Genomic DNA, 27,379 nt, shown 5'->3' on the forward strand with positions numbered 1-27,379 from the left:
CTACCAACAGATGGTGACAGATTAAATGTTAGGAAACCCCTACCTCTCCCAACACCTTCCATCTTAACAATGGGAAATCGACACACTAATAAAAAATTTAAATAGCAAAGAAAGTATATATATTTTTTAACCTCATGTCAAAATCTAACCTATATCTAGTACACTGGTAAAACTCACCCTACTTATATCAGATATACGTTAGAATTGCAAATAAACAAGTAACACAAGTTGTATCGTTTATCTGTGGAGAGTCTCAGCCAGAGAAATCATACATTTCGATAATTAAAACGCTGCAGTAGCGCCCTCCTGTGGCAAAATGCGATATCGCCATAAACTGCACCAGCAACGTCTTATTGGATTCTTCAACGGCAACCACGGCGAAGTTCTGGGATGGAAATACAGCGACGGATGATCCGATCCAGAAGAACGGTCACGGCACCACTGTAACAGTACTCTTCTTGCGTTGAGTACAATCAATCATCGACACGAGCTGCAACTTGTAGCACCAGTCATGGAGCTTTATTCTGATAAACAGCACAAAATTGCAATGCAATGCAACATGCAATGCACTGTTCACCATGACGCACGCTGGTTTGGTGCTTGTCCACTGGGCAATGTAGTTAACAAAATAATATAACAAGTACAATATACAATATAATATTTCGAACAATGTACCTGATAGAAACAGCACAAAATTGCACGTCATGTACTTTTGTGCAAAATCGGACGTTCCAGCTAGTATTAGCTGGAATTCTCTACAACAAAATGCATAACAAATATGCACCAAAAAACTGGGGGATTTTTCCCGTTGGTCCCAGGATTCAAACTGGCAACCCTCCAGTTTCTGGCTCGGCTCTCTAGCCTGCCGCCCCCTGACATGTGTGATGAAGGTGGCATTAGGCCTAATTTAAATGTATAGATCTGAAAATACAACCGACAACTTAGATTTGTTTGCTCATTAAATCTTACCTTTTAATATAGTTAACAAAGCAAATTATGGATTTAAACACTCCAATCAAGTATACAGTTAGCATACATAACATACTTTAGCGATTCAGCTGTCACTGCACTGTACCCTCATAAAACAGAGGATGACAGTTGGGTAGCACCATTATAAAAAGTACAACAAAATAATGAGTCACTCGCACACACATTATTGTAAAAGAAGAAAAACAATGAAAAGAAAATCGATTTAAAATCCCTGACTTTTACAACAATAAGTTACTTATGATGTTTGCTGGAAAATATGAGATTGTTCATGAACGTCGAAAAGGAAACAAACATGTATTTTCTCACTATGAGGCACTGAGGGGGATTAGTTGTATCCCTCCATTTTAACTACCGTACCACCACCACTCTGTTGTGGTGTGGAGCAGACTAATGTCTGCTATTTGGTCACAGTTTTTACAATGGAAAAGGAACTTTTCAGGCACTTGGGACTGGTACTGGTTTTATTACAGATGTCAGAGTGAGAGAACGCCACAGAATAACTTCAAATAGAGCATGTTGAGCATACTGATGACATCTGAGGGAGTACCCTGTACCACAGCTGAAAAGATTGGTGAGGGTAACAACCCTGCACTTCAAAATTATGTTGTCTAAATTTCCCAAGGAAGAGGAAATCGAATAAATTATTAAATCAACTTGCTGCACAATTCTAAGTGAGAAAAAAGGCACAGGTCATCTCTTGGAATAAGACTGTTTGTTAAACATTTCCCAACAGCAATGCACTTACTGGCAGTTAGTTATTGCATCCTATTATGGTATTGTACTGTACTGTATCCTCAATAAGCATCTTCATTAAGCTACTCAGAGAGTAGCCTACATGAGGCACCTACTGCATAAAGCCATTACAAACTATTATTAGCTAATGATCAATAAAGTCTGTAGTGTTCCCAAATATGCCTTTGTTCATAGTCCAAGAGAGACAATTATTTGTCAGAGATATCCAAACTCCGGGAAAATGACCTTTAGAATTAACGTTTTATCATATTAAAAAAAGAAGGTTTTTTAATAAAGTTCCCAGAATTCCCTTTTATAATGCACTAATTTTGTCCAGGGCCCAAACATTGTGCACTATATAGGGAATAGGGCGCCATATGAGTCTCATCATCACCTCTAGTGGGGAGCAGTGGGGGATGTACATTTCATGTCTCCAACCCAAGCGTGACAGAGAAACTCTCAGTCCCGTATTGACCTCAACCAGAGAGCTGGGACTGGGAGAGGCTACCTGGTTTCGGGAAGACCGAAGGATACATCAAATGGTCTGCCTAAGAAGGAGAGGGGATTTCTGCAAGAGGTGGGCAGTGGGTTGCTTCTTTAGGCATAACCAATGAGTGCTGTTTATACACTGTGGCACTCCCCACTAGGAGGGTTCATAACAGCTGTAGGCGTGTATTGGCAACACAATAAAATAGTTATCCTGGATTGCTGACTGGGAGGGAGAGACAGGGGGAGAGAGAGAGAGAGAGAGAGGGGTTTGGGGGCTTTTTGGCAGTCTCTCTGTGGTGGTGATGATTCTGTTATCCTCTTTCATCCTTTTATCTGTGTATAACCTGGTTGTTCAGTAGCCCAGGGAAGGACTCCTCAGTCTCAGTGCTTAACGAACCACCTGGACACAGGAAAGGAGACAAATGTTCACCCAGTGTTACAATTCCAAATGTCACAACACTCAACGCATTACCCAAAGTTCGTCAGACGTCTAAATGTCAAGATGAAAGCAAGTCCCACTGTTATATCTAGCTTAGCTGTAAAAGAACGCACGTCGGCGCTGTTAAACATTGTACGCTTTATAACATGTGCCACTCATTCTGACAACCCATTCATACGTAAAGCAGCACACGGTCTTAAACCATAACAACCCACACTCTGACGTACAGCACGTCGTACCAGACATAACAATCCACCCCCCCTTTCCAAAACCAGGGACTGGTACCAACGAAAAATGTCCATAGAACCTAGAGTGATACCTGTAAGAAAGAAACATTAACCCTTAAAACGGAAGAGGTAAACAACGACTCTCCAAACTAGACACTTCAGTCCATTAACCTGGAGGTTGGCGAAGACACCGAATGGAGCCTAAGAGGGAATGGAGGTTCAGTAGCCCTCCAGATGAGCGGGGCGAGTTCGTGCCCGCATAGGCCGTTCTTCAGCCGCCACCGCTTGTGGCTCTGGCCCTTCGGGAGCCCACAGAGGCTGGGACTCAGGTGGTAGTAGTGGAGGTCCATCAGGTGGTGTCTCTGTTTGCCTTGTTGAAACCCTGTTTCATTGTTCTTTGGTACCTGCCTGCTTTGCTTGGATGCGCCTAGTCGCCGGTGCTGCTACGCTCTGTGTTCTGAGTCTGTCCAGTGGCAGTTCCATCTCACGACCAAGCATGAGAGATCCCGGGGAGACCTGTGTTGTTGTGTGTTTGCTTGCTCTGTAGCGCTTGAGAGTTTGGGTCAAGGCAGTACAGAACGTGCACCCCTAGACCAGGTGCGCTCTGATGCCGTTCTACAGCGTTTGGTTGAAACGTTCCACCCCTTCTTTAGCTTGTTGGTTGTAGTAGGCCGTGCAGATGTGTTTGATTCCCTTGTTGCTGAGATAGGAGGAGAACTCGACAGTTAGTTGGAGCCCATTGTCCTTGGTGAGGGTGAGGGGTAGGCCCCACCTTGTGAACAGGCTGTCTAGGATGTCCATGATGGCCTGTGCTGTGACAGTTCCGACAGGAAGCACTTCTGGCCACTGAGTTCATACGCCACCACCAGGAAGCACTGATGGTGAGGGACTGTGTGCCCATGGATCTTGCAACAGATGTCCAGGGTTCAGGGCGGACCTTCCTGTTTTCCCACTGAGGAGGCATGCAGCACAATCCCTAAATAGGGCTTCAATGTCGTGGTTGATGCCTGGCCACCCCTCAAGGTCTCGACACCTTCACTATGCCCAAGTGACCTTTGTGGGCTATGGATAGAACACGCGCATGCAGGCTACTCGGGACCACAATGCACAACCCCCCTCGAGAGCCACAGACGTCTTCCCAGCAAGAAGGTTTGTGCTTCACCCTGGCAAAAGGCACCAGCTCTTCCGGCACACGTGCTGGCCATCCAGTGCGTATGTAGGTGTGCAGGGTAGACAGTGTGAGGTCCTGTTCCGATGCTTGCTTCAGTTCCTCCAGTTCAGTTCTCAGTTCCTGACACGGCTGGCTGAAGGGGAGCGTAGAGCATTTGTACGAGCTCTGTTTTGTCGTCTGGCAATACAATCGGAGTAGGAGTGTCAATGGAGCGTCAGAGGAGGTCTGCAACCATGTTATCCCTCCCCAGAGAGAACTTCAGCTGCTTTAGTCATACTGTCTGAGGCGGTTGGCCCATCTGTGCAGCCGAAGTGGCTTGTGGCCAGTTCCTGAGGCTCACAGTAGCGTCGTGAGAGACTGGTGGTCAGTTCGGAGCGTGAACAGCCGGACGTATAGGTAAAGGTACCACTTTTCGCACGCCCAGACACAGGCCAGTGCTTCTCGTTTGACCACAGAGTACCGTTACTTAGTGGGGCTCAGGGCCCTCAAAGCAAAGGCGATGGGCCTCTCAATGCCATTCTGCAGCTGTGAGAGGACAGCTCCTAGTGCTCCAGCTGAGGCTTCACAGGTGGCAATGGTGGGGCAGACAGGGTCAAAGTGAGCTAAGACTGGGGCTGTGGTGAGCTGGCTCTTCAGTGAGCGGACCGCGTCTGAGCAGGCCCGTGTTCAGGCCCATGGCTCGTCCTTCTTGAGGAGCTGGCGAAGGGGCGCTGTGGTCTGAGAGTAGTGGGGCAGAAACCGGAGGTACTAGGCTGTCATGACCAAGAATGAGGCCACCTGAGAGGCTGAGGTAGGTTCTGAGATGCAGTGGACGACTTCAATTCAATGATTCTCTGCCTCTAACCCTATTACAGGGGCTGAGTCACTGGCTTACTGGGGCTCTCTCATGCCGTCCCTGCAGGGGGTGCGTCACCTGAGTGGGTTGATTCACTGTTGTGGTCATCCTGTCTGGGTTGGCGCCCCCACTTGGGCTGTGTGATCTTTGTGGGCTATACTCAGCCTTGTCTCAGGATGGTAAGTTGGTGGTTGAAGATATCCCTCTAGTGGTGTGGGGGCTGTGCTTTGGCAAAGTGGGTGGGGTTATATCCTTCCTGTTTGGCCCTGTCCGGGGGTGTCCTCGGATGGGGCCACAGTGTCTCCTGTCCCCTCCTGTCTCAGCCTCCAGTATTTATGCTGCAGCAGTTTGTTATATCTGGAGTACTTCTCCTGTCCTATTCGGTGTCCTGTGTGAATCTAAGTGTGCGTTCTCTAATTCTCTCCTTCTTTCTTTCTCTCTCTCGGAGGACCTGAGCCCTAGGACCATGCCCCAGGACTACCTGACATGATGACTCCTTGCTGTCCCCAGTCCACCTGGCCATGCTGCTGCTCCAGTTTCAACTGACCTGAGCCCTAGGACCATGCCCCAGGACTACCTGACATGATGACTCCTTGCTGTCCCCAGTCCACCTGGCAATGCTGCTGCTCCAGTTTCAACTGTTCTGCCTTACTATTATTCGACCATGCTGGTCATTTATGAACATTTGAACATCTTGGCCATGTTCTGTTATAATCTCCACCCGGCACAGCCAGAAGAGGACTGGCCACCCCACATATGCTCTCTCTAATTCTCTCTTTCTTTCTCTCTCTCGGAGGACCTGAGCCCTAGGACCGTGCCCCAGGACTACCTGACATGATGACTCCTTGCTGTCCCCGGTCCACCTGACTGTGCTGCTGCTCCAGTTTCAACTGTTCTGCCTTGTTATTATTCGACCATGCTGGTCATTTATGAACATTTGAACATCTTGGCCATGTTCTGTTATAATCTCCACCCGCCACTCCACAGCCAGAAGAGGACTGGCCACCCCACATAGCCTGGTTCCTCTCTAGGTTTCTTCCTAGGTTTTGGCCTTTCTAGGGAGTTTTTCCTAGCCATCGTGCTTCTACACCTGCATTGCTTGCTGTTTGGGGTTTTAGGCTGGGTTTCTGTACGGCACTTTGAGATATCAGCTGATGTACGAAGGGCTATATAAATAAAATTGATTTGATTTGATTTGAATGCTCGACATGAGTGGGCCAATGCCTTTGGCCGACAGGCGGACTCCCACAAACTCAACGGCTGGAGCTGTAAAGGTGCACTTTTCGCCGTTCAGGGCCAGGTTGTTTCACAGTAGAGGACTGAATACACCACTCTGACATTTTATGACATGTGCCACTCATTCTGACAACCCATTCATACCGAAAGCAGCACACTGTCGTAAGCCATTACAACATACAGTAGCATACATAACACCCACGACAGCAGTTGTGTAGATCCAACAACTGCGCATGCCTCCACCAAAAATGAATGGCATATAGCTGGGTCAATATATCTTGACATTAGTCTACTTCTGAAAACATCTAACGTTCATTTATGAGTGAAATGATCTTTTAATTCAAGCAGGGTGGTGGAACAATGCAGTAACACAGAATGTCTGATGTAAAACAGTCGCTCTACCAATGCTTGGTGCACCATTGCCTCACCGTTATGACAGCTGTACATCCATATACGGTGCCCGTCGTATCTGCATCTGCACTTCATGAAGTTATTGGAGTAGTCGGACTCAGGCACCTCATAGTTAGGGTTAATAACAACCTGTGGGACAGAGGCAAATGCTGTGAGTGGCCATATTGACAATCTAAAAAGTGTCTGGCAGAGACAACTAGTCCAACATGGACACGACGAGGAAGCCAATCCAACTCTACAACTAACAAAATACTCAGTTTGCATACTGCATGAAAACCTCAATCGATAACATAGAATAATAGTGGTGGCATGACTTTGGTTACGGCCAAAATGGCACCCTATTCCCTGTAGTACACTACTTTTGACCAGAGCCCTATCAAAAGTAGTGCACTCTATGCGGAATAGGTTGCCATTTGGGAGTTTTACAGCATGTAACCAGCAAAGTCACTTACCTGGAATATGTAATCTCCGGGCTTAATGTCTGTGATGTCGATCCACTGGCAGTCAATATCATGTCTGTACGTATCCCAGCAGCCCACAGTGATGCCTTGTTCCCCAAAGTTGGCACACTCATATCTTTTCTCAATACCTGCCAAAGTTATAATCAATCAAAGACAAACAGGTAAGCACATACTTTTGCACGATGGATGCTTTTGTGAGTGACAGTTGGGCTATTGCTCAGAGTTGGATGGATATAGGCTGTATTATATTCCGCTTGGAGTGAGGAACACCGAGTAGACGAGGGCTTTCCACACTACTGAGCTGAACAGAGCGTAGCCAAACCTACTGAAAATGCCTATTTACACATCTGCCATAGTTACTGGAACCAGGCTGAAAGGAATGACACAGTTTGGTTCAGGTTGGCATAATAGTGTAAAAAAGGGTCAAAGGTTGCCGGAGGGTGGCATGAATGGGGAAGTTGTATGGCCTCGGTCAAAAGTAGTGCACTGGGGAATAGGGTGCCATTTGGGATGCACGCCTGTCTCTCCAGGCTCTTACCCTCTTCACATTCGGTGTCCTCCAGACAGAAGCTGGCCTTGTGTCCCTCTGCCACCTTGGTGCCGTTGAGGCTGAGCAGGTCGTAGTGGGTGAACACCTCCATGCTGTGATAATGGCTGGACACAGAGAGAGACACGTTTATTCAACTAACCTCTAGTTTGCAATCGCAGTGCAATCACAGTGAGGTGCCTAGTATATTCTCCCTGGAGCAGATAGGTTTTTATACAAGAGCTCGAGACACTGTTGAAACACATGGCACCAAGGCCAAAGAAACCGAAAATAAACATTTATTTTAAAAATGGTATATATTTAGTGATTCTATGTACAATCCCACAGGGCCGTTGGCAGGAGGCTGATTGGAGCGCCACTGCATGCTGTCATGTTTTGGCCACCTGAGGATACACCAAGGGTTTGATGTGTGCAGAGCTGGTGACTGTGTGAAGCTGCCAACATTGCACAGTTCATCCAATGCCTTGACCACAACCATCTGAGACGTTTCAGTCCATGGTCCAATTACAGGGCAGAGAACTTATGGAAATGGGAAAACGTTCAGTGGAACTTTCTCTAAACATGTGGTTTTTTGGTTGTTGCTTCTGACAGTTATTTCCAAACAGTGCTAAAATAACCAATCCTGTCGAGCGACACAACTGTGAGGTTAATAAAACACCAATTTAAACAACAACAAAAAAAGAAAAATGATCGTACAATTTCACAGACAGACAAACAGACAGGAAAATCCATGGAGCTACTTGCCTGTGGCAGTCATGCCACACCCAGGAGTGGCGTTCAGCCTTGGGACGGAAGTCAGACTGCCCGTTGTTGTGGATCTGGGAGGAGAAACGCAGCAGGCGGCGGTGAGAGCCGGCAGGGGTCTCGCTGGAGGTGGTGGATAGGCAGTTCTCCTCATAGGCACACTGCAGCATGAACATGGGCCTGTCCTCCATATAGGTGGTCTGCTCCACTATCTGGGGGTTCAGCACCAGGTCAGGGGCAGCTGAGGGGAGAGCAGGGAGTTGTGGCGGTTACAGGTTCGAAATCAGACCATACTTTACCCTCACAATTTACTGTAACGTGTCGTCCTGGTGACTACGGAAATTACAATGTTACAGACCCGCACTCACAAGATTGAAAGATGAGATTGCAGGTAGGATGAGCCTGAAGGATGCTTATAATAGCCATTAAGTCATAGTAGGCCAGGCGGGACAAATGCATGTTTTAGCATGCAAGCAATCATCCTCTTTCAATGCAAGACATCTAGTCCAGGCAGACGACTGTCTGTGAGGAAAAGACAGTATGAGTTCCCTCTTACTCTCTGAGCAGGAGACTCCGGCAGCATTGCGTCCCCCTCCTTTAGGACAGGTAAGATGAGCTCCATGGTGCAGGCACTGGGAAAGGGACATCTCAGTGCCAGAACATCGCACTCCACTCATCACCACAGGGTCAGCACTCACCTCCCCTGGCCAGTACCACGTCTCCTACAGGACAGGAACACAGCATGATAGCAGTCATTGAGTGATTGAGATCAGACAGAGAATTTGTGGAATTTTGTCATAGGTTGTGTTTGCTATGCTAATATATTATTATATTTATATGTTCAAATAAGTCGTTGGATAATTCAACAGTACATGTATGTAGATACCAGAAAGTGTAAATGAGTTGAAAAATGTACCGGTAGTATTCACATTCACTATGGATTCAAGGAGGACAGCAAGACGTACTGTTTGGGCAAAGCAGTTTTTCTACCAACCACAAGAGGGTTGGTATCTATCTGCAACATTAAAGCTGATCTACCCATAAAATTAAAAACTTTTAAAAATATATATAAATATATATTTCTTTTTTACCACAAGAGGGGGCAACCTGTTCATTATCTCTCTAGCTATGCATTGGTGGCACTGTTCCTTGGCTTAGTTCTTCATTTATCCCTGAAGTGTAGCCATCACAAACATTAAAACCAACTACAGACTACAAAGTAGACAAGGTCTAATTGTATTCATACGTTGTGTTGTATTGTCATTCAAGAGTAAACAGTAATCATTCCTCATAAATCTCTGTTCTATAGCAACCATCATTTCCACCATTCCAAGGTTTACAGAGATTTTCCAAACCCACTATTACTGTTATCAAGCAGTCTAGTAAAAATCCATTTGACACAATAAATACTGTGCTGTCTGATGGGAAGGTCTGCGTAATGCTTCTCAGGTGCAAACAGTTAAGAGATGACGGTCCTACAACACCGGAGGAGGTATTTGTCACCCGTAGCAACTAGAGACATACACACACACAGTTTTAGAAGACTGAATGAGGGCCCTAATTTGGGAAAGCTGTCTTTTGTAACAGAATTGATGTCAAAAGGACAGATAACAAGGAATTTATTTGATTCACAACAGGCTGATGACCTTTTTTCAGTAGGGTAACTGTACAGTGCTGTAATGCTCAGTAAGAGAGCACTGCTGCATGTTCGGACAGGTCGTCAGAATTAGGACTTTGTTCTTAATTGATTTACCTGTATAAATAAAGGTTCGATAAGTAGACATTTCAAAAAAACGTTTCTCACCTGGAAGGCATTGCTGGCGAAGCCGAGGTCAAGCTGTCTGCACACGACCATAGCCTCGATGGTGCCCCAGCCATCACTGCACACCGTACCCCATGCCTGGGAGCCGTTCCTCTCCACCAGCACCTCCACACGCCCCTCGTTTGGGTTACGTCCCCCACTCAGACGCAGCTGCACAGAGAGACACATGAGAGGTATTTAGCTACAAACACACAGATAGCAGCAATAGGAATACTACTTTGTCCATTACTGCACTATACAATGTTTATATTTTATGAAAGAAAGAAATGTAATGTAGGAACATTTTCAATCTTATTGACTATAGTGATGAGAACAGCACATACAGTGAGGAGAACAAGTATATGATACACTGCCGATTTTGCAGGTTTTCCTACTTACAAAGCATGTAGAGGTCTGTAATTTTTATCATAGGTACAAAAATCCAGAAAATCACATTGTATGATTTCTAAGTAATTCATTTGCATTTCATTGCATGACATAAGTATTTGATCACCTACCAACCAGTAAGAATTCCGGCTCTCACAGACCTGTTAGTTTTTCTTTAAGAAGCCCTCCTGTTCTCCACTCATTACCTGTATTAACTGCACCTGTTTGAACTCGTTACCTGTATAAAAGACACCTGTCCACACACTCAATCAAACAGACTCCAACCTCTCCACAATGGCCAAGACCAGAGAGCTGTGTAAGGACATCAGGGATAAAATTGTAGATCTGCACAAGGCTGGGATGGGCTACAGGACAATAGGCAAGCAGCTTGGTGAGAAGGTAACAACTGTTGGCGCAATTATTAGAACATGTAAGAAGTTCAAGATGACGGTCAATCACCCTCGGTCTGGGGCTCCATGCAAGATCTCACCTCGTGGGGCATCAATGATCATGAGGAAGGTGAGGGATCAGCCCAGAACTACACGGCAGGACCTGGTCAATGACCTAAAGAGAGCTGGAATCAGTCTCAAAGAAAACCATTAGTAACACACTACGCCGTCATGGATTAAAATCCTGCAGCCCACGCAAGGTCCCCCTGCTCAAGCCAGCGCATGTCCAGGCCTGTCTGAAGTTTGCCAATGACCATCTGGATGATCCAGAGGAGGAATGGGAGAAGGTCATGTGGTCTGATGAGACAAAAATAGAGCTTTTTGGTCTAAACTCCACTCGCCGTGTTTGGAGGAAGAAGAAGGATGAGTACAACCCCAAGAACACCATCCCAACCGTGAAGCATGGAGGTGGAAACATCATTCTTTGGGGATGCTTTTCTGCAAAGGGGACAGGACGACTGCACCGTATTGAGGGGAGGATGGATGGGGACAACAACCTCCTTCCCTCAGTAAGAGCATTGAAGATGGGTCGTGGCTGGGTCTTCCAGCATGACAACGACCCGAAACACACAGCCAGGGCAACTAAGGAGTGGCTCCGTAAAAAGCATCTCAAGGTCCTGGAGTGGCCTAGCCAGTCTCCAGACCTGAACCCAATAGAAAAACTTTGGAGGGAGCTGAAAGTCCGTATTGCCCAGTGACAGCCCCGAAACCTGAAGGATCTGGAGAAGGTCTGTATGGAGGAGTGGGCCAAAATCCCTGCTGCATTGTGTGAAAACCTGGTCAAGAACTACAGGAAACGTATTATCTCTGTAATTGCAAACAAAGGTTTCTGTACCAAATATTAAGTTCTGCATTTCTGTCATGTCATGCAATAAAATGCAAATGAATTACTTAAAAATCATTCAATGTGATTTTCAGGATTTTGGTTTTAGATTCCGTCTCTCACAGTTGAAGTGTACCTAAAAATTACAGCCCTCTACATGCTTTGTAAGTAGGAAAACCTGCAAGATCGGCAGTGTATCAAATACTTGTTCTCCCCATTGTAAAGTGTCCGTTAAAGATAGTCAGGTAAAGAGCACAGGCTAACACACAGACACAGGCACACAGACACAAGCACACAGACACTCACCCTCTCCTGGAAGCCCATTGCTGGGACGTTACACCTCACGGCTGCATCCTCCTCATGGCTGCAGCCCAGCGACTCTTTGTTGAAGAAGCACTCTGTGATGGACTTCTCAAAGCCAGAGCACTCAATCTCATTCATATGGACTGGGCCCATGCCTGGGAAACACACAAGGGAGAATAATACTGGTAAGAGATGGGGCAGAGACTCTTGGAGTTGACTCTTTCCCAGATGTTCAGGGAAGCTAAAACAACAGTTGAGTGTGGCCAAAAAACGGGGTGGTTCCACGTTGACAGGTAAATGGAACTGCGGTGAATCTAAGTCCAAGTCCAAGACTTGGTGTTTCAGTCAACAAGCTCATGGGAGACCACGCATTTGAATGCATTGCAGGATTGCAGGGTCTTGTCAACACTTTATTAGATGAGTTTCATTATTGAAGGTTAAAGAGAATGTTTCCATGTCTGTTCTAGCTGGTCTGCTATTAAGACGTGTCTTTCTGTAACTTATTTTCCTGGAGGCCTTAGATACAGAGATGGTGTTCCTTCCTCCTTGACATGAGTAAATCATGTGGGGAAAATATTTTTTCCAAAAGGAACAACCAGTCCAGAATTCTCTCTGGATGCTTCTCAAATGGCACCCATATCGTCACTGTCTGATGAAAACCGTGTAATAAAATGTTTGGCGATTTAATTTACTTTTATACATTTATTGAAAGCAGTAACTCCCTTCAATGAACATGTCAGGACTCCAGGACCCCAAAAAATGTATTAAAAAAAAATCCAAACGTTTCAGAAATGTTTGTTTTGTTAATGGGAAAATTGTATGTTTTGAAAAGTTCCTGTTTTGGAGATAAGAGGTTTTCATCAGACAGCAACGATATAGTGTACTACTTTTCGTCAAAGGTAGGGACTATGTAAGGGATAGGGTGCCATTTGAAACTTAGCCCATCTGCTGTTTCCATGTTCCATAATGTGCCATTATTCTGTCATTTACTACTCCTTTTTTCAGTCTCATGCCTGTGTGGACGAGCTCAGAGATAAAATTAATAATAGCTGTACCTATTCGGAAAACAGCAGTGTGCAATTCCTTTCAACCCTGTTATAGTGTCCCGTGTAGCTCAGCATGGCCCTTCACTTCAGCCTCACTGAAAATAGGTGAATTATTTAAAGACACAGTTAAATCAAATCAAACGTTGTCACATACGCCGAATACAACAAGTGTAGACCTTACCGTGAAATGCTTGCTTACAAGCCCTTAACCAACAGTGCAGTTCAAATAAACTAAAGTAACACAATAAAACAACAATAACGAGGCTATATACTGGGAGTACCGGTACCAAGTCAGTGTGAGGGGGTACAGGTCAGTTCATTTGGTCATTTGTACATGTAGGTAGGGGTGAAGTGACTATGCACAGATAATAAACAGTGGGTTGCAGAAGTGTACAAAACAAATGGGGTGGTGGGGGATGATGTACATAGTCCAGTGGGCATTAGTTGTTCAGCAGACTTATGGCTTGGGGGTAGAAGCTGTTAAGGAGCCTTTTGGTCCCAGACATGGCGCTCCGGTACCGCTTGCCGTGCGGTAGCAGAGAAAACAGTCTATGACTTGGGTGACTGGATTCTCTAACAATTTTATGGGCTTTCCTCTGACATTATTATTATTATTATTATATAAATCCTGGATGGCAGGAGGTTTGGCCCCAGTTATGTACTGGGCCATACGCACTACCCTCTGTAGCGCCTTACGGCCAGATGCCGAGCAGTTGCCATACCAGGCAGTGATGTAACCGGTCAGGATGCTCTCGATGGTGAAGCTGTAGAACTTTGAGGATCTGGGGACCCATGCCAAATCTTTTCAGTCCCCTGAGGCCTGAGGGGGAAAAGGTTTTGTTGTGCCCTCTTCGTGACTGTCTTGGTGTGTTTGGACCATGATAGTTCGATGGTGATGTGGACACCAAGGAGCGTGAAACTCTCGACCCGCTCCACTACAGCCCTGTCGATGTTAACGATTAGTTATCTGTAAGATCTGCTGAATACCTCATTTTGACTGTGAGTCAGCGATACCTACTGTATATGGGGAGGGTCCATGCCTTTATGCCTCCGTTATTGGTCTGCCTCTGCAGAAAAAAACATATCCATGGTAACTAATATCCCCGCAGGTAACACTGAGTGAGAGAAAACTGGTCAATAAATAGTATGTCCTCGTTTTGGCAGGGCCCATGTCCCTGGAGGGAAAGACGAGGTCTAGAATAAGGGAGTGGATACATGATGTACTCTTTAAATATAGTATTTCTCTCCACTACAGCCTTTCAATTACAGTCCTGGAATATGGCCAGTATGGCCTTGCATTGTTCAGCTCACTGTGACTCAGTGAGCCTGTATTCACAAAGAATCAGAGTAGGAATGCTGATCGAGGAACAGGTCCCCCTTTTTCATGTTATCTCAGTCTCTATGATCCAAAAGGCCAAACTTATCCTCGATCAGCACTGCTACTCTGTGAAGCGTTATGAATATGGGCTCCGAACTGCAGAGAACAAATAACAAGTTTAACTGATCCATTCAATTTCTATAACCCAGCCTGATCCGGTCCTCCAGCAGACTTCCTGTTTTTCAGGTCAGGGTTAGTGACGGCTCAAAAAGTCGGCAAATAAGGGATAGTATTACAGACTGTTAGATCTTTTGGACATTTTCCCTTTGCAACATTTGGTGAACACATGTAGTTATAAAGATACAGTACACAATGAAGCTGTTCATGTAGATGTTTCTTTGTATTCCAGGAATTCAAGTGGTTATCTCAGATTTCTACTCAGACTTTGCGCAGTTAGGCCAATGTTGTTTGATTGACTGTCGATTGAAAATGGTGAAACAAACCCAATACTCTTGGACAGCTACTCTAAAAATGACCAGACAAACTTGCACGACCTCTAATCTGATTTTGATGACCTATGTAATAACAAAGGTGTGTTTTTAATCTATTCAAGGCCTTTTACATAGATCAAACATTATAATAGTCAACTTCATCTTCAGCCCAGTCCACTGCTAGTCTGACCAATATGTTGGAATGCCCATCATGTACTTGGCCAGATGTAATGTTGTGATTGGCAATGTTATTGTAAGTAGGACTGAGTTCCAATCCCTACCCTGTCCAAGCCGACCACCAGACAGGGCCTCCTTGGCACTCCCGAAGCCCAGCTCTCGACACACCACCGTGGCTGACAGGAGGCTCCAATTATCATCGCAGATGGTTCCCCACTCGCCGTTCTTTAGCACCTCCACACGACCTTCCCCTACGATGGCCCCACCTCGCAGACGCACCAACGTTTGCTGCAGGAACAAGAGGGAGATCAGACTCATAGTAGGCTGAGTTATTCGAACACTCAAAGCAAGGCATATGCATTAAGTCACATGAACACATATTGAAATATGAAAGACAACAGAAGGTACAGAAAAGCAGAATTACAGAGTTCAACTTTCCATAAATGAATGAATCCTTATAGAGAAATAAATAACTGTCTAGAGGTTGCCATCTATAAAGAGTTACAAAACCTCAGTTTTGAATTGGCTCTTTCCCAGACTTTCTGAGAAGCTAGAAGAACGATTGAGTGAGGGCTGTGAGGCTACAGACTGGGTGGCTCCAAGTTTACACAGTGGTACATGTTACTCCCATTTACAGTTTTGGCAAATTGGAAGTGGAAACATTAGTATCATAACCGTATCTTATTTACTCCGATTTGTAATTACAGACAGCAATGCACTGACACTGATTTGTGGTTTGTGTTCCCATACCAAAAAAGGAAACTATAACCTATGTTTATTCCCAGTATACATATAATATTCTAAATAGGTATCTGAAAAACATAAAATACCAAAGCCATCATAGAATGTTTTACATATTCGAAAGCAGTAAGTACTTGAGTGATGCCTGAATATTTCTTAGGTGAACCTGTGGCAGGGAAAGAGGGAAATATGGTTTTGAAAATGGGATTGACAATTTGAACCAAACCAAGGACAGGAATAGCATTCTCAAATGTAGAGAATTAGCTTATTAGCAGTGTGCCATATTAGCAGTGTGCCCAAACAACTCTGGCATCACAGCGAAGTCTTATTCTGCCTCAAGGCTTCTGCCTCAACTAGTTCAGGATCCTAATACTTCAGTGTAAAAATAATACTTTCCCACTTGGAACAAACTGGTTGAATCAACGTTGTTTCAACATAATTTGTCAATGTATGGTGACGTGGAATCTACGTAGAAAATACATTAGATTGATTTGGAAAAAAGTAATCAATGTAAACTGTGGTTTTGAGGGTGAAATTTCAACCATACGATTATGTCATCATGGTAACCAAATTTCAGCATAGACAAACCTTGTATAAAATAAGTTGAATTCGTACCTTTAAAACAACGTCAGATCATCAACATTATATCCACTATCAGAAAAATAGACTGGGCAGCACCTCCTACTGGAGAATGTATCCATCTACAGCTACCCTTTGGTCTCCCAAAGGGTTTTAACCAAACCCAGTGCTGTTTATCTTTGATATTTGTCACAGACTATTAAAACCGGTTTTAAAACTTCTTACGGCTGAAATCCCGTTAACAGGATCGATTTGACAGCAGCCAGTGAAAGTGCAGGACGCCAAATACAAACAACAGAAATCTCATAATTAAAATTCCTCAAACATACAAGTATTATACACCATTTTAAAGATAAACTTGTTGTTAATCCCACCACCGTGTCCGATGTCAACAAGGCTTTACAGCGAAAGCACACCATATGATTATGTTAGGTCAGCACCTAGTCACAGAAAAACACAGCCATTTTTCCAGCCAGAGAGGAGTCACAAAAAACAGAAATAGAGATAAAAAGTCATCACTAACCTTTGATGATCTTCATCAGATGACACTCATAGGACTTCATGTTACACAATACATGTTTTGTTCGATAAAGTTCATATTTATATCCAAAAATCTCAGTTTACATTGGCGCGTTATGTTCAGTAGTGTTTTGCTTCCAAAACATCTGGTGATTTTTCAGAGAGCCACATCAATTTACAGAAATACTCATCATAAATGTTGATGAAAATACAAATGTTATACATGAAATTAAAGATATACTTCTCCTTAATGCAACCGCTGTGTCAGATTTCAAAAAAGCTTTACGGAAAAAGCACACCATGCAATCATCTGAGTACAGCACTCAGAGATCAAAACAAGCCATACAGAAAACCCGCCATGTTGTGAAGTCAACAGAAGTCAGAAATAGCATTATAAATATTCACTTACCTTTGATGATCTTCATCGGAATGCACTCCCAGGAATCCCAGTTCCACAATAAATGTTTATTTTGTTCGATAAAGTCCATCATTTATGTCCAAATGCCTCATTTTTGTTCGCATGTTTAGTTCACAAATCCAAATTCATGAGGTGCAGGCACTTAGTTCAGATGACAGTTCCATTACAGTTCGTAGAAACATGTCAAACGATGTATAGATTGAATCTTTATGATGTTTTTAACATAAATCTTCAATAATATTCCAACCGGACAATTCCTTTGTCTTTAGAAAGGAAAAGGAACGCAGCTAGCACTCACGGGCGCGCGCGACACTGAGCTCATGGCATTCTGCCAGACACCTGACTCAAACAGCTCTTATTCTCACCCCCTTCAAAGTAGAATCCTGAAACAAGGTTCTAGAGACTGTTGACATCTAGTGGAAGCCTTGTGAAGTACAATCGGACCAAATTTAACACTGTATATTGGATAGGCAAAGACTTGAAAACCTACAAACCTCAGATTTCCCACTTCCTGGTTGGATTTTTTCTCAGGTTTTTGCCTGCCATATGAGTTCTGTTCTACTCAGACATCATTCAAACAGTTTTAGAAACTTCAGAGTGTTTTCTATCCAAATCTACATATCTTAGCTTCTGGGTCTGAGTAGCAGGCAGTTTACACTGGGCACCTTATTCATCCAAGCTACTCAATACTGCCCCCCAGCCATAAGAAGTTAAAACAAAAAACACTCAGAGTAGGTTTTAGGGTGATGCTAAGACACTGCCCAGACAAACTCTGAACCAGGAGTAAAATCAACTCATAAATGTTTATTTCACCTGGTAATCACGACAGTTTGAGGTACAGCAAAGGAAAGATAGTGATGACGGTCAATGACATTGTTGCAAATGATGGGGAATAACCAATTGCAATGAGGCATCGCAAGCTGGGAACTCTATAGCACGCTTCAGACAATCACGGTGAATGTGACTGTACATATTAATGTTGCAAGGGTAAAACGTTTGATATAATTTCGCTTGACACAATCACTTCTCTTAATTATCGCCTAATGTGTTGGCTTGCATAACCTTTTTTTAAACAAGATTTTCTGGTTGTTAAAAGCTGAATTTTGACAGTTGTACCATTATATCAACACACTCGTCACCACCGTTTAACAACCAATGAGGTATATAAACCCTGGATTGCTATTGCTATATATTGGCCATTGAGAGGCTTTGAAGCCACCGGTCGGCCACATGCGACTCATTTCAGGAAACTAGACTTATGTCGCACGTCACTACTTCACAGGAGAGCCATTTGAACGTAAACAGGATTTTAAAAATCAAAATGCATTTTTTGGCAGAAATGCCTTCTGGAACATGTGAACTTTCATGTGCCGTAATAACAAACGTGTATGCCATCTATAAATACAAATACAATTGTTAAATTACGAGCCTAGTTGGTTTAGCCGCAGAAAAATACATGATTGGCTGAGATAATGGGTGGGCTGGACATGCCGAGAGATAAGTTCGGATTGGTCTGCCATGTAGCATGCTTCTGTCTATAACATGAGCTGGTCAGTATGTGTAGGTAATCCTTTCTAACGCGGCTTGTTGAAAGATATAACGTAGTAGAACTGCAAAGCTCTCCACTTTCTGGAGGACTGAGTTTTGAAATCAGTGGAATGCACAGTGGAATTAGAGTATGATAGCTTAGGAGATGGAGAAAATTCTGGCGTTTGAATGCAAATATGCAGACGGAGTCATTTGCATGGCTAGTTATAGCTAACACTGAACCTGGTTGATTAGCTATTTGGGGCGGCAGGTAGCCTAATAATAGTTTTTTTTTTTATTCAGTCCAAATTACGGTGTGCCGTGTAAAGGCATGGGGACGAAGGCCAAACAAACACGTACACAAAACACAGGGTTGAAACCCAAACAAAAGTGAATACACACGCGCACAATAATTAACACACAGGACGAGACCTGTAATCATCTGCGCAATCCACAAGGGCACGGAAACACAAAACACACAGCACAGGTACTCACACGCACCAACGGCCATTGTAACAATAATCAATTACAATAATCAATTATTCTCTGCAGATCATTTCAAGCTCTGCCAGGTAGGATGGGGAGTGCCACTGCACAGCTATTTTCAGGTCTCTCCAGAGATGTTATATCCGGGCTCTGGTTGGGCCACTCAAAGACATTCAGAGACATGTCCCAAAGCCACTCCTGTATTGTCTTGGCTGTGTTCTTAAGGTCGTTGTCCTGTTGGAAGGTGAACCTTCACCCCAGCCTGAGGTCCTGAATGCTCTGGAGCAGGTTTTCATGAAGGATCTCTTTTTTCTCTGTTCATCTTTCCTTGATCCTGACTAGTCTCCCATTTCCTCCAGACATGACACTGGGCATTGAGGCCAAAGAGTTCCATCTTGGTTTCATCAGACCAGACAATCTTGTTTAAGGTCTGAGAATCTTTTAGGTTCCTTTCGGGCAAACTCCAAGCGGGCTATCATGTGCCTTTTACCGAGGAGTGGCTTCCGTCTGGCAATTCTACCATAAAGGCCTCATTGTCCTTTAGTGCTGCAGAGATGGTTGTCCTTCTGGAAGGTTCTCCCATCTCCACAGAGGAACTCTGGAGCTCCGTCAGAGTGACCATGGGGTTCTTGGTCACCTCCCTAACCAAGGCTCTTCTCCCCTGTTTGCTTAGTTTGGCTGGGCGGACAGCTCTAGGAAGATTCTTGGTTGTTCCAAACTTCTTCCATTGAAGAATGATGGGGGCCACTGTGTTCTTGGGGACCTTTAATGCTGTAGAAATGTTTCGTACCTCTCCCCAGATCTGTTCCTCAACACAATCCTGTCTCGGAGCTCAATTCCTTCAACCTCATGGCTTGGTTTTTGCTCTGACTGTCGACTGTGGGAACATATATAGACAGGTGTGTGCCTTTCCATATAATGTTCAATCTATTGCATTTACCAAAGGTAAATTAGGTTGTAGAAACATCTCAAGGATGATCAATGGGAAACAGGATGCACCTGAGCTCAATTTCGAGTCTCATAGCAAAGGGTCTGAATACTTAAAAAAAAAAATGTTTACCCTTTTTCTCCCCAATTTCGTGGTATCCAATTGTTAGTAGCTACTATCTTGTCTCATCGCTACAACTCCCGTATGGGCTCGGGAGAGTCGAAGGTTGAAAGTCATGCGTCCTCCGATACACAACCCAACCAAGCTTCTTAACACAGCGCGCATCCAAACGGGAAGCCAGCCGCACCAATGCGTTGGAGGAAACACCGTGCACCTGGCAACCTTGGTTAGCGCGCACTGTGCCCGGCCCGCAACAGGAGTCGCTGGTGCGCGATGAGACAAGGATATCCCTACCGGCCAAGCCCTCCCTAACCCGGACAAGAATAGACAAATTGTGCGTCGCCCCACGGACCTCCCGGTCGCGGCCGGTTACGACAGAGCCTGGGCACGAACCCAGAGTCTCTGATGGCACAGCTGGCGCTGCAGTACAGCACCCTTAACCACTGCGCCAATCGGGAGGCCCTATTTGTAATACGTTTGCAAACATTTCGAAAAACCTGTTTGAGGAAATTGATTGATGAGGACTTTAAAAAAAAATTATTTAAAAAATATATTTAAAAAATATTAAAAATATTTTTTTTAAATCAGGGGATGGTAGGGGACGCCATGTGCGACTGACGTGTTTTCGGTTTGCTCCGTGGTATTCTTAAAGTTTATGTGAATTCTGCAGCAGAACCGTATTTATTTTCAAATATTAATTTGGTGATCCCTTTCCGTAAAAACCAAGACTACTTTGCTTCCGAATGTCAGCATGTCGACCAAACATAAGGCCAAAAGCATGACTTTGAGAAAACCCGGCCTAGAAGACCCGCTCTCATCACCGCCCTCTCCTGAGTCTCCTGAGTCTGTGGATAGTAAGTAACCCACTTGTGGTACAATTATGTTTAGATATAACAGGCTAGTCTTGTATAGTTGGTGAAACTATTCAGGCTTATTTGATGTGATCTAATGTTTTGATCATCTAGTGTGCGTGCCTTATCTCGCTCACCTATTTAGTTTGTTTACACATTGTCTCAGTGACCCAAAATATTTTTGGTTATTTGTTTACTGCATCCGTTTGCATTGACCCAGTAAACAGTAAATGTCTCCCGAGGCTACACGGTTTTTGGGGCCTCAGTTTAATCTTAAAAGTTTTGAGCGGCATTTATGCCCAGCAAACGTTCAACGTTGTGCACACATAGTTTTTTGGTGTTGGTTGTAAGCTGTCTCAGCTTCAACTAGACTACTAATATATTTACTATTATTTTTGATTGTCTTACTATGATTTCCTTACTTCAAATTAGATTTTTGGCTGAGAGCCTTTATACATTTTATTTATTTTCTCTCTCAATGCCTGTTATAAGATTGGGAATACAATTATATACATCTACAAGTGGTACTTTTGTCATTCCATTTGCACAGGGGATTCGCCTTTTTTGATTTGAAATACAAATCTTTCTTTTTGCTGCTTGATCCACAAACAAAACGCAACTTTAAAAGAGCGGGACTGTGGGTTTAGGTTTAAGACCGCACTCTCACAGACATACTGTGCGAAGAGAACATGTTCTATTTAGGCTTGTACCTCGTTTGGGGAGGTATTGTCTGGGATGGGGGGAGGGGGTGGGGGGGCAGGTTGAATTGTTCAGTTCTAATGTTGTCATTCTGTCTTTTTATTTTTTTTTTCTGTACTTTTCCCAAACATTTACCACCGTACATTATTACTCTGAGACAGGTTATTCTGGGGGTTTTGGGTGCTCGTTGCTTTTCCATTCTATGCTCTAATGACAGGGTTGAATAACGGGAATGCCCAGAGGGGCGAAATAATACAATCAAGTACATTTCTTGGAATACCAAAGGGGTTAACAACCCGGTGAAGCGTAAGAGGGTGTTGACACACTTAAAGGGTTTGAATGCAAATATTGCATTTCTACAAGAGACTCACTTGAGGACTGGTGAGCATTTTAGGATGCGTAAGGACCGGGTTGGTCAAGTGTTCCATTCAAACTTTCACAGTAAATCAAGAGGTGCTGCTATTCTGGTTGATAAAGCTACTCCCTTTGTAGCTTCTGAGGTTATTGCTGATCCTAAGGGAAAGGAGAACAGTTCCCGCTCAGCCCAGTCAAAACTGTTCATGCTCTGGCCCCCAATGTGGAACAAACTCCCTCACGACGCCAGACAGCGGAGTCTCACCACCTTCCGGAGACACCTGAAACCCCACCTCTTCAAGGAATACCTAGGATAGGGTAAGTAAGGGTAAGTAATCCTTCTCACCCCCCTTCTCCCCCAACAAGATTTAGATGCAAGTGGCTGTTCCACTGGTTGTCATAAGGTGTATGCACCAATTTGTAAGTCGCTCTGGATAAGAGCGTCTGCTAAATGACTTAAATGTAATGTAAATGATACGTCATAGTAACCGGTGAACTGTTTTCTACCCCTCTTGTTTTGGCTAGTGTTTATGCTCCCAATTGGGATGACACAAGTTTCATGTCTTCCTTTCTGTCTGCTATTCCCAATTTAGATTCTCATTTGTTGATTTTAGGGGGGGGGATTTCAACTGTAAAATGTCCCCAGTTCTTGACAAGTCCTCACAAACAAATACAGGCCCATCTAAATGTGCCCTACTTATTCAATCCTTTCTTCAGAAATATGCTATGTTTGAGGCCTGGCGTTTCCTACATCCTACAGATAGACAGTATTCCTTTTATTCTAATGTTCATCAAACATACTCCCGGATTTATTACTTCTTTTTGGACAAAAAACTTCTGCCTAACCTCCTGCAGTATACTTACGAGAGTATTGTTATCTCTGACCATTCACCATTAGTGCTTGAACTAGAGTTTCTCCAGCGACCTCCTATGTGTTATCAATGGCGTCTCAACCCCATTTTACTCTCAGATAAGGAGTTTGTCAATTTCATTTCTTCTGAAATCACCTTATTCCTAGAAACTAATTCAACACCAGGTATGTCCTGCTCTACCATATGTGAGTGTCTCAAAGCATACCTACGTGGTCAAATGATTTCTTATACAGCCAACCAAAACAGAGTTCGCTCCCAGCGACTTCGGAACCTGAGCGAGTCCAATAGCCACACTGGATGAGAAGTACGCTACGGATCCTTCCTCTGATCTGCATAAAGAGCGCCAACTACTCCAATCTGAATTTGATGAGCTTTCTACCAGGCAAGCTGAACAGTTACTCTTGCGAGCTCGATACAAAGTCTATGAACAAGGCGACAAGGCCAGTAAACTCCTTGCGCATCAGATCCGTAAATCTGAGGCCTCACGTTTAATCCCACAAATAAGGACCCTGTCTGGTGCCACCACAGTTATACATAAAGAGATCAATGATCAATTTAAACAATTTTACTCTGCGCTATATACCTCTGAATCCCCTCAAGGCCCCTTGCTGATTGACTCCTTCTTTAATGGCTTGAATATGCCTTCAATTGATACAGACTCCCATGACTGTCTAGAAGAAGAATTTACGCTTGAGGAGATTGCAACAGCAGTGTACGCAATGAAAAGTGGTAAATCACCGGGTCCGGACGGTTTTCCAACCAAATTTTACAGGACGTTTTCTGGTCTGCTTTGCCCATTCTTGTCTCGATTATTTGCAGAGTGCCTCAATACTTCAAAGCTCACGCCTAGTCTTTATCAGGCTTCAATTTCATTACTACTAAAGAAAAACAAAGACCCCCTGGAATGAGGATCCTATCACCCAATCTCGCTTTTAAACTGTGATTACAAAATCCTAGCTAAGCTTTTAGCCATCCGTATGGAAGGCTTGCTGCACCAAGTAATACACTCTGACCAGACTGGCTTTGTGAGAAATAGGCATTTATTTTTCAATATTAGGCGCCTTATGAATATACTGTACTCCCCAGCGTCGGAGGACCCGTAGGTGGTGGTCTCACTTGATGCCGAAAAAGCGTTTGACCGCGTTGAGTGGGATTACCTAACAGCTGCCCTTTATAGATTTGGCTTTGGCCCCAAATTCATTGCATGGATAAAGATTCTTTATTTTTCCCCCATGGCTTCGGTATGGACTAATAACTTGTCCTCTGACTATTTTCCCTTGCCCCGCGGATCCAGACAGGGTTGCCCACTCTCCCCCTTGTTGTTTGCTTTGGCAATCGAGCCTCTCGCCATTGCACTACGCTCTAATGATGCCATTCAAGGCATAATCAGGGCGGGCTGGGAGCAGAAAGTCTCGCTATATGCTGACAACCTCCTTTTGTTTATCTCCAACCCCGATACCTCATTGCCACGTGCCCTATCTGTTCTTAAAAAGTTTGGATCAATCTCAGGGTACAAGCTGAATCTAGGCAAGAGTGAGCTTTTTCCGGTAAACAAGGCTGCTTTAAAGTGCTCTTTTACAAGTTCTCAGTTTAGGATTGTCCGGGATCAATTCACTTACTTGGGAGTAAAAGTGACAAGGAAATATTCTAATTTGTTTCAGGAAAACTTTGTTGCTCTAGCAGACAGATTGAAACAATCTTTTACATTTTGGAATTCGCTACCCCTTTCTCTTATCGGAAGGATTAATGTCATTAAAATGAATGTGTTGCCCAAATTTGTATATTTATTTCAATGTTTACCCATTTTTATTCCAAAATCTTTTTTTATTTCACTGGATCAAACATTCATGCATTTTATTTGGGATGGCAAGGTACCACGGATTGGTAGAAAACATTTACAGAAGCCTAGGTCATTAGGGGGTTTGTGTCAGATGTAAAGTGGAACCAGCCACACTGTTGCATATGTTTTGGGGCTGTCATAAACTGTCAGGTTTCTGGGAATTCATATTTAAATGTTTCTCTGATATATATGACACTGTTATAGATCCGTCTCCCCTTACAGACCTTTTTGGAGTACTGCCCATGGGTACCCCCCTATCAAGAATCCAGTCGGACACTGTTGCTTATACAACTCTTTTAGCTAGACGGCTAATACTACAGAACTGGAAGATGGCAGCTCCCCCATCTTATAAATATTGGGTGAGGGATGTGTTGTGCTCTCTGAAACTAGAAAAAATCAATTAAATTCACGTGGGAACCCCAAACTGTTTGATGAGGCTTGGGCTCCATTCCGGTCTTACTTTAAACAGTCCATCCTCTGATGGCATTCCAATTAATACTAAAATAAGTCTGTGACTTAAGGGTTGGAGGAGCTTCTCTCTGTGTTTTTGCTGGGGGGCATTAAGGTCCATGTGCTTATTGATTGTGATCCGCAGATGCCTTGTTCATCTTGCCCAGGCAGAGACTGAAGTGTGAGCTTGTTTTTCCCAGTTATTTTTACATTTTGTTCACGCCTACATGAATAATCATTTTTTAAATTTTATTTTAAAGCATTGTAAACTTTTTTCTGTCCAGTGGATGGTCGGTCTGTGGCCATGACTCTCTGTGAGTGGTTGCATTTCTCCACCCTTATCCCTTGACTGTTTACAGGAACAATGCTGAGGTGTTTGCTCTTTCCCTGTACTATAGATTGCCCTTTAACCTCTGTAGCCTTCTGCCTGGTGTGTTTAACTTGTCTAAAGTATGGTATCTTTATAAAGCAATTTTTTTATTTGTATTTTTATTTGTATTTTTTTTCTAGTTGAGTATATTATTTATATTGCTTTGTCTTGTCTGTGTGTGTGTAAAACTTAATAAACAGAGTTTAAATAAATAAATAAACTATTTTAAAATAAGTCTAACGTAACAAAATGTGGAAATAGTCAAGAGGTCTGAATACTTTACGAATGCACATCTCCTTTAAATGTTGATATTAAATATTACTTTTGAAATACAGTAAAAAGCCTAAAGTTAAGGCTATCTTACAAACTAATGCAACATTCAACCTTTAAATGAGTAACACTTTCATTATCACATTTTGAGGTTACTGTAACTATACATTTCTTCTTATGTAATCATATAAAGCTGCACGTTCAAGACAGCGTGCATCGGTCGTCGCAGGTCTGTGGATATCTTCACAATTGTTTTAATAATTTGTTCAGAATATCAAACAGCATTGATCACTTGCACAATGTACTTTTAATGTAATTTCAACTGCAATCCCGGTCATTTGGTTCTGCTATTAGATAAAGCTGTTGTGAAATGTACTCTGGATCTGGACAACCTTGAGGCAGAGCTAAACATGTATAATGGTAATATAATGCGTCCCAAATCGCCACCTATTCCCTTTATAATCCACTACCTTTTACCAGGGCCCATGAGGCTCTGGTCAAAATTAGTGCACCATATAGGATAATGGTTGCCATTTGGGACACACCCTATGGGATGTCCCTGGTTATGCACAGCTTGCTACAAAACACTGAGATGTGGAAAGTGACAGAGCAGGCAGGCATGCATTCTAATGTAAGATCTTAATTTGAGCCAGTTTGCTACAGCAGGAAAATATTTCTGCAGCAACAGGAAATGTGAATTATTATGTGGATTATAATGAATGGACATTTTGATACATTTTTTGTAAAGGAAAATCAAGTCTGAAATTTCAAAGTGGAAATGACAAACTTCAGAAGCTTTTTTAAACCTCCAATACACTACAAATTTGACATTTCTTGCATTGCTTTTAAAAGTTCTCTTGCAACAAGGTGATCAAATTCAAACTAGTCGTAAACAACAGCTGTAGACTAACAGTGAAATGCTTACTTACGGGCCCTTCCCAACAATGCAGAGAGAAAAATATAGAAGGTAATGTACATATACTGTAGGTAAGGGTAAAGTGACTAGGCAACAGGATGGATAATAAACAGTAGCAGCAGCTTATGTGTTGAGTCAAAATAGTTAGTGCAAATTAAGATCCTACATCTGTACAGCACTTGGATGTGCAAAATAGACGTGGGATTCCCACAAGATGTTTTCATTAGACCAGCATGAATGATCTCCTTCCCACAGATCCTGAGTCTATGATGATGAATCACTTGACAGTAAACATACAAAACTGCAGATGGGCTTAACAAAGCCAAGTAGCTAAAGTGTTTCTGAGTGTCAGTGTTTTTTAG

At 43.5% G+C, this 27,379-nt stretch overlaps 1 protein-coding gene across 2 annotated transcripts in view; it reads right to left on the reverse strand.

Annotated features, from left to right (window-relative positions):
• Positions 1 to 497: 497 nt before the first annotated feature.
• The window catches only part of loxl2b (lysyl oxidase-like 2b), a 65,042-nt gene continuing 38,160 nt past the window's right edge, over positions 498 to 27,379 (reverse strand). For both annotated transcript variants that reach the window (XM_035786079.2, XM_035786078.2), the window contains exons 6-14: positions 15,182 to 15,365; positions 12,049 to 12,200; positions 10,087 to 10,254; positions 8,839 to 9,004; positions 8,283 to 8,523; positions 7,530 to 7,645; positions 6,983 to 7,119; positions 6,548 to 6,659; positions 498 to 2,611 (exon numbers count right to left, since the gene is read on the reverse strand). In XM_035786079.2, the coding sequence (XP_035641972.1) occupies positions 2,541 to 2,611; positions 6,548 to 6,659; positions 6,983 to 7,119; positions 7,530 to 7,645; positions 8,283 to 8,523; positions 8,839 to 9,004; positions 10,087 to 10,254; positions 12,049 to 12,200; positions 15,182 to 15,365 (1,347 nt within the window). In that variant the 3' untranslated portion in view covers positions 498 to 2,540. The remainder of the gene's footprint in view (positions 2,612 to 6,547; positions 6,660 to 6,982; positions 7,120 to 7,529; positions 7,646 to 8,282; positions 8,524 to 8,838; positions 9,005 to 10,086; positions 10,255 to 12,048; positions 12,201 to 15,181; positions 15,366 to 27,379) is intronic.

This window comes from Oncorhynchus keta, chromosome 14, assembly GCF_023373465.1.
Source record: "Oncorhynchus keta strain PuntledgeMale-10-30-2019 chromosome 14, Oket_V2, whole genome shotgun sequence".
NCBI classification, from domain to species: Eukaryota; Metazoa; Chordata; class Actinopteri; order Salmoniformes; family Salmonidae; genus Oncorhynchus; species Oncorhynchus keta.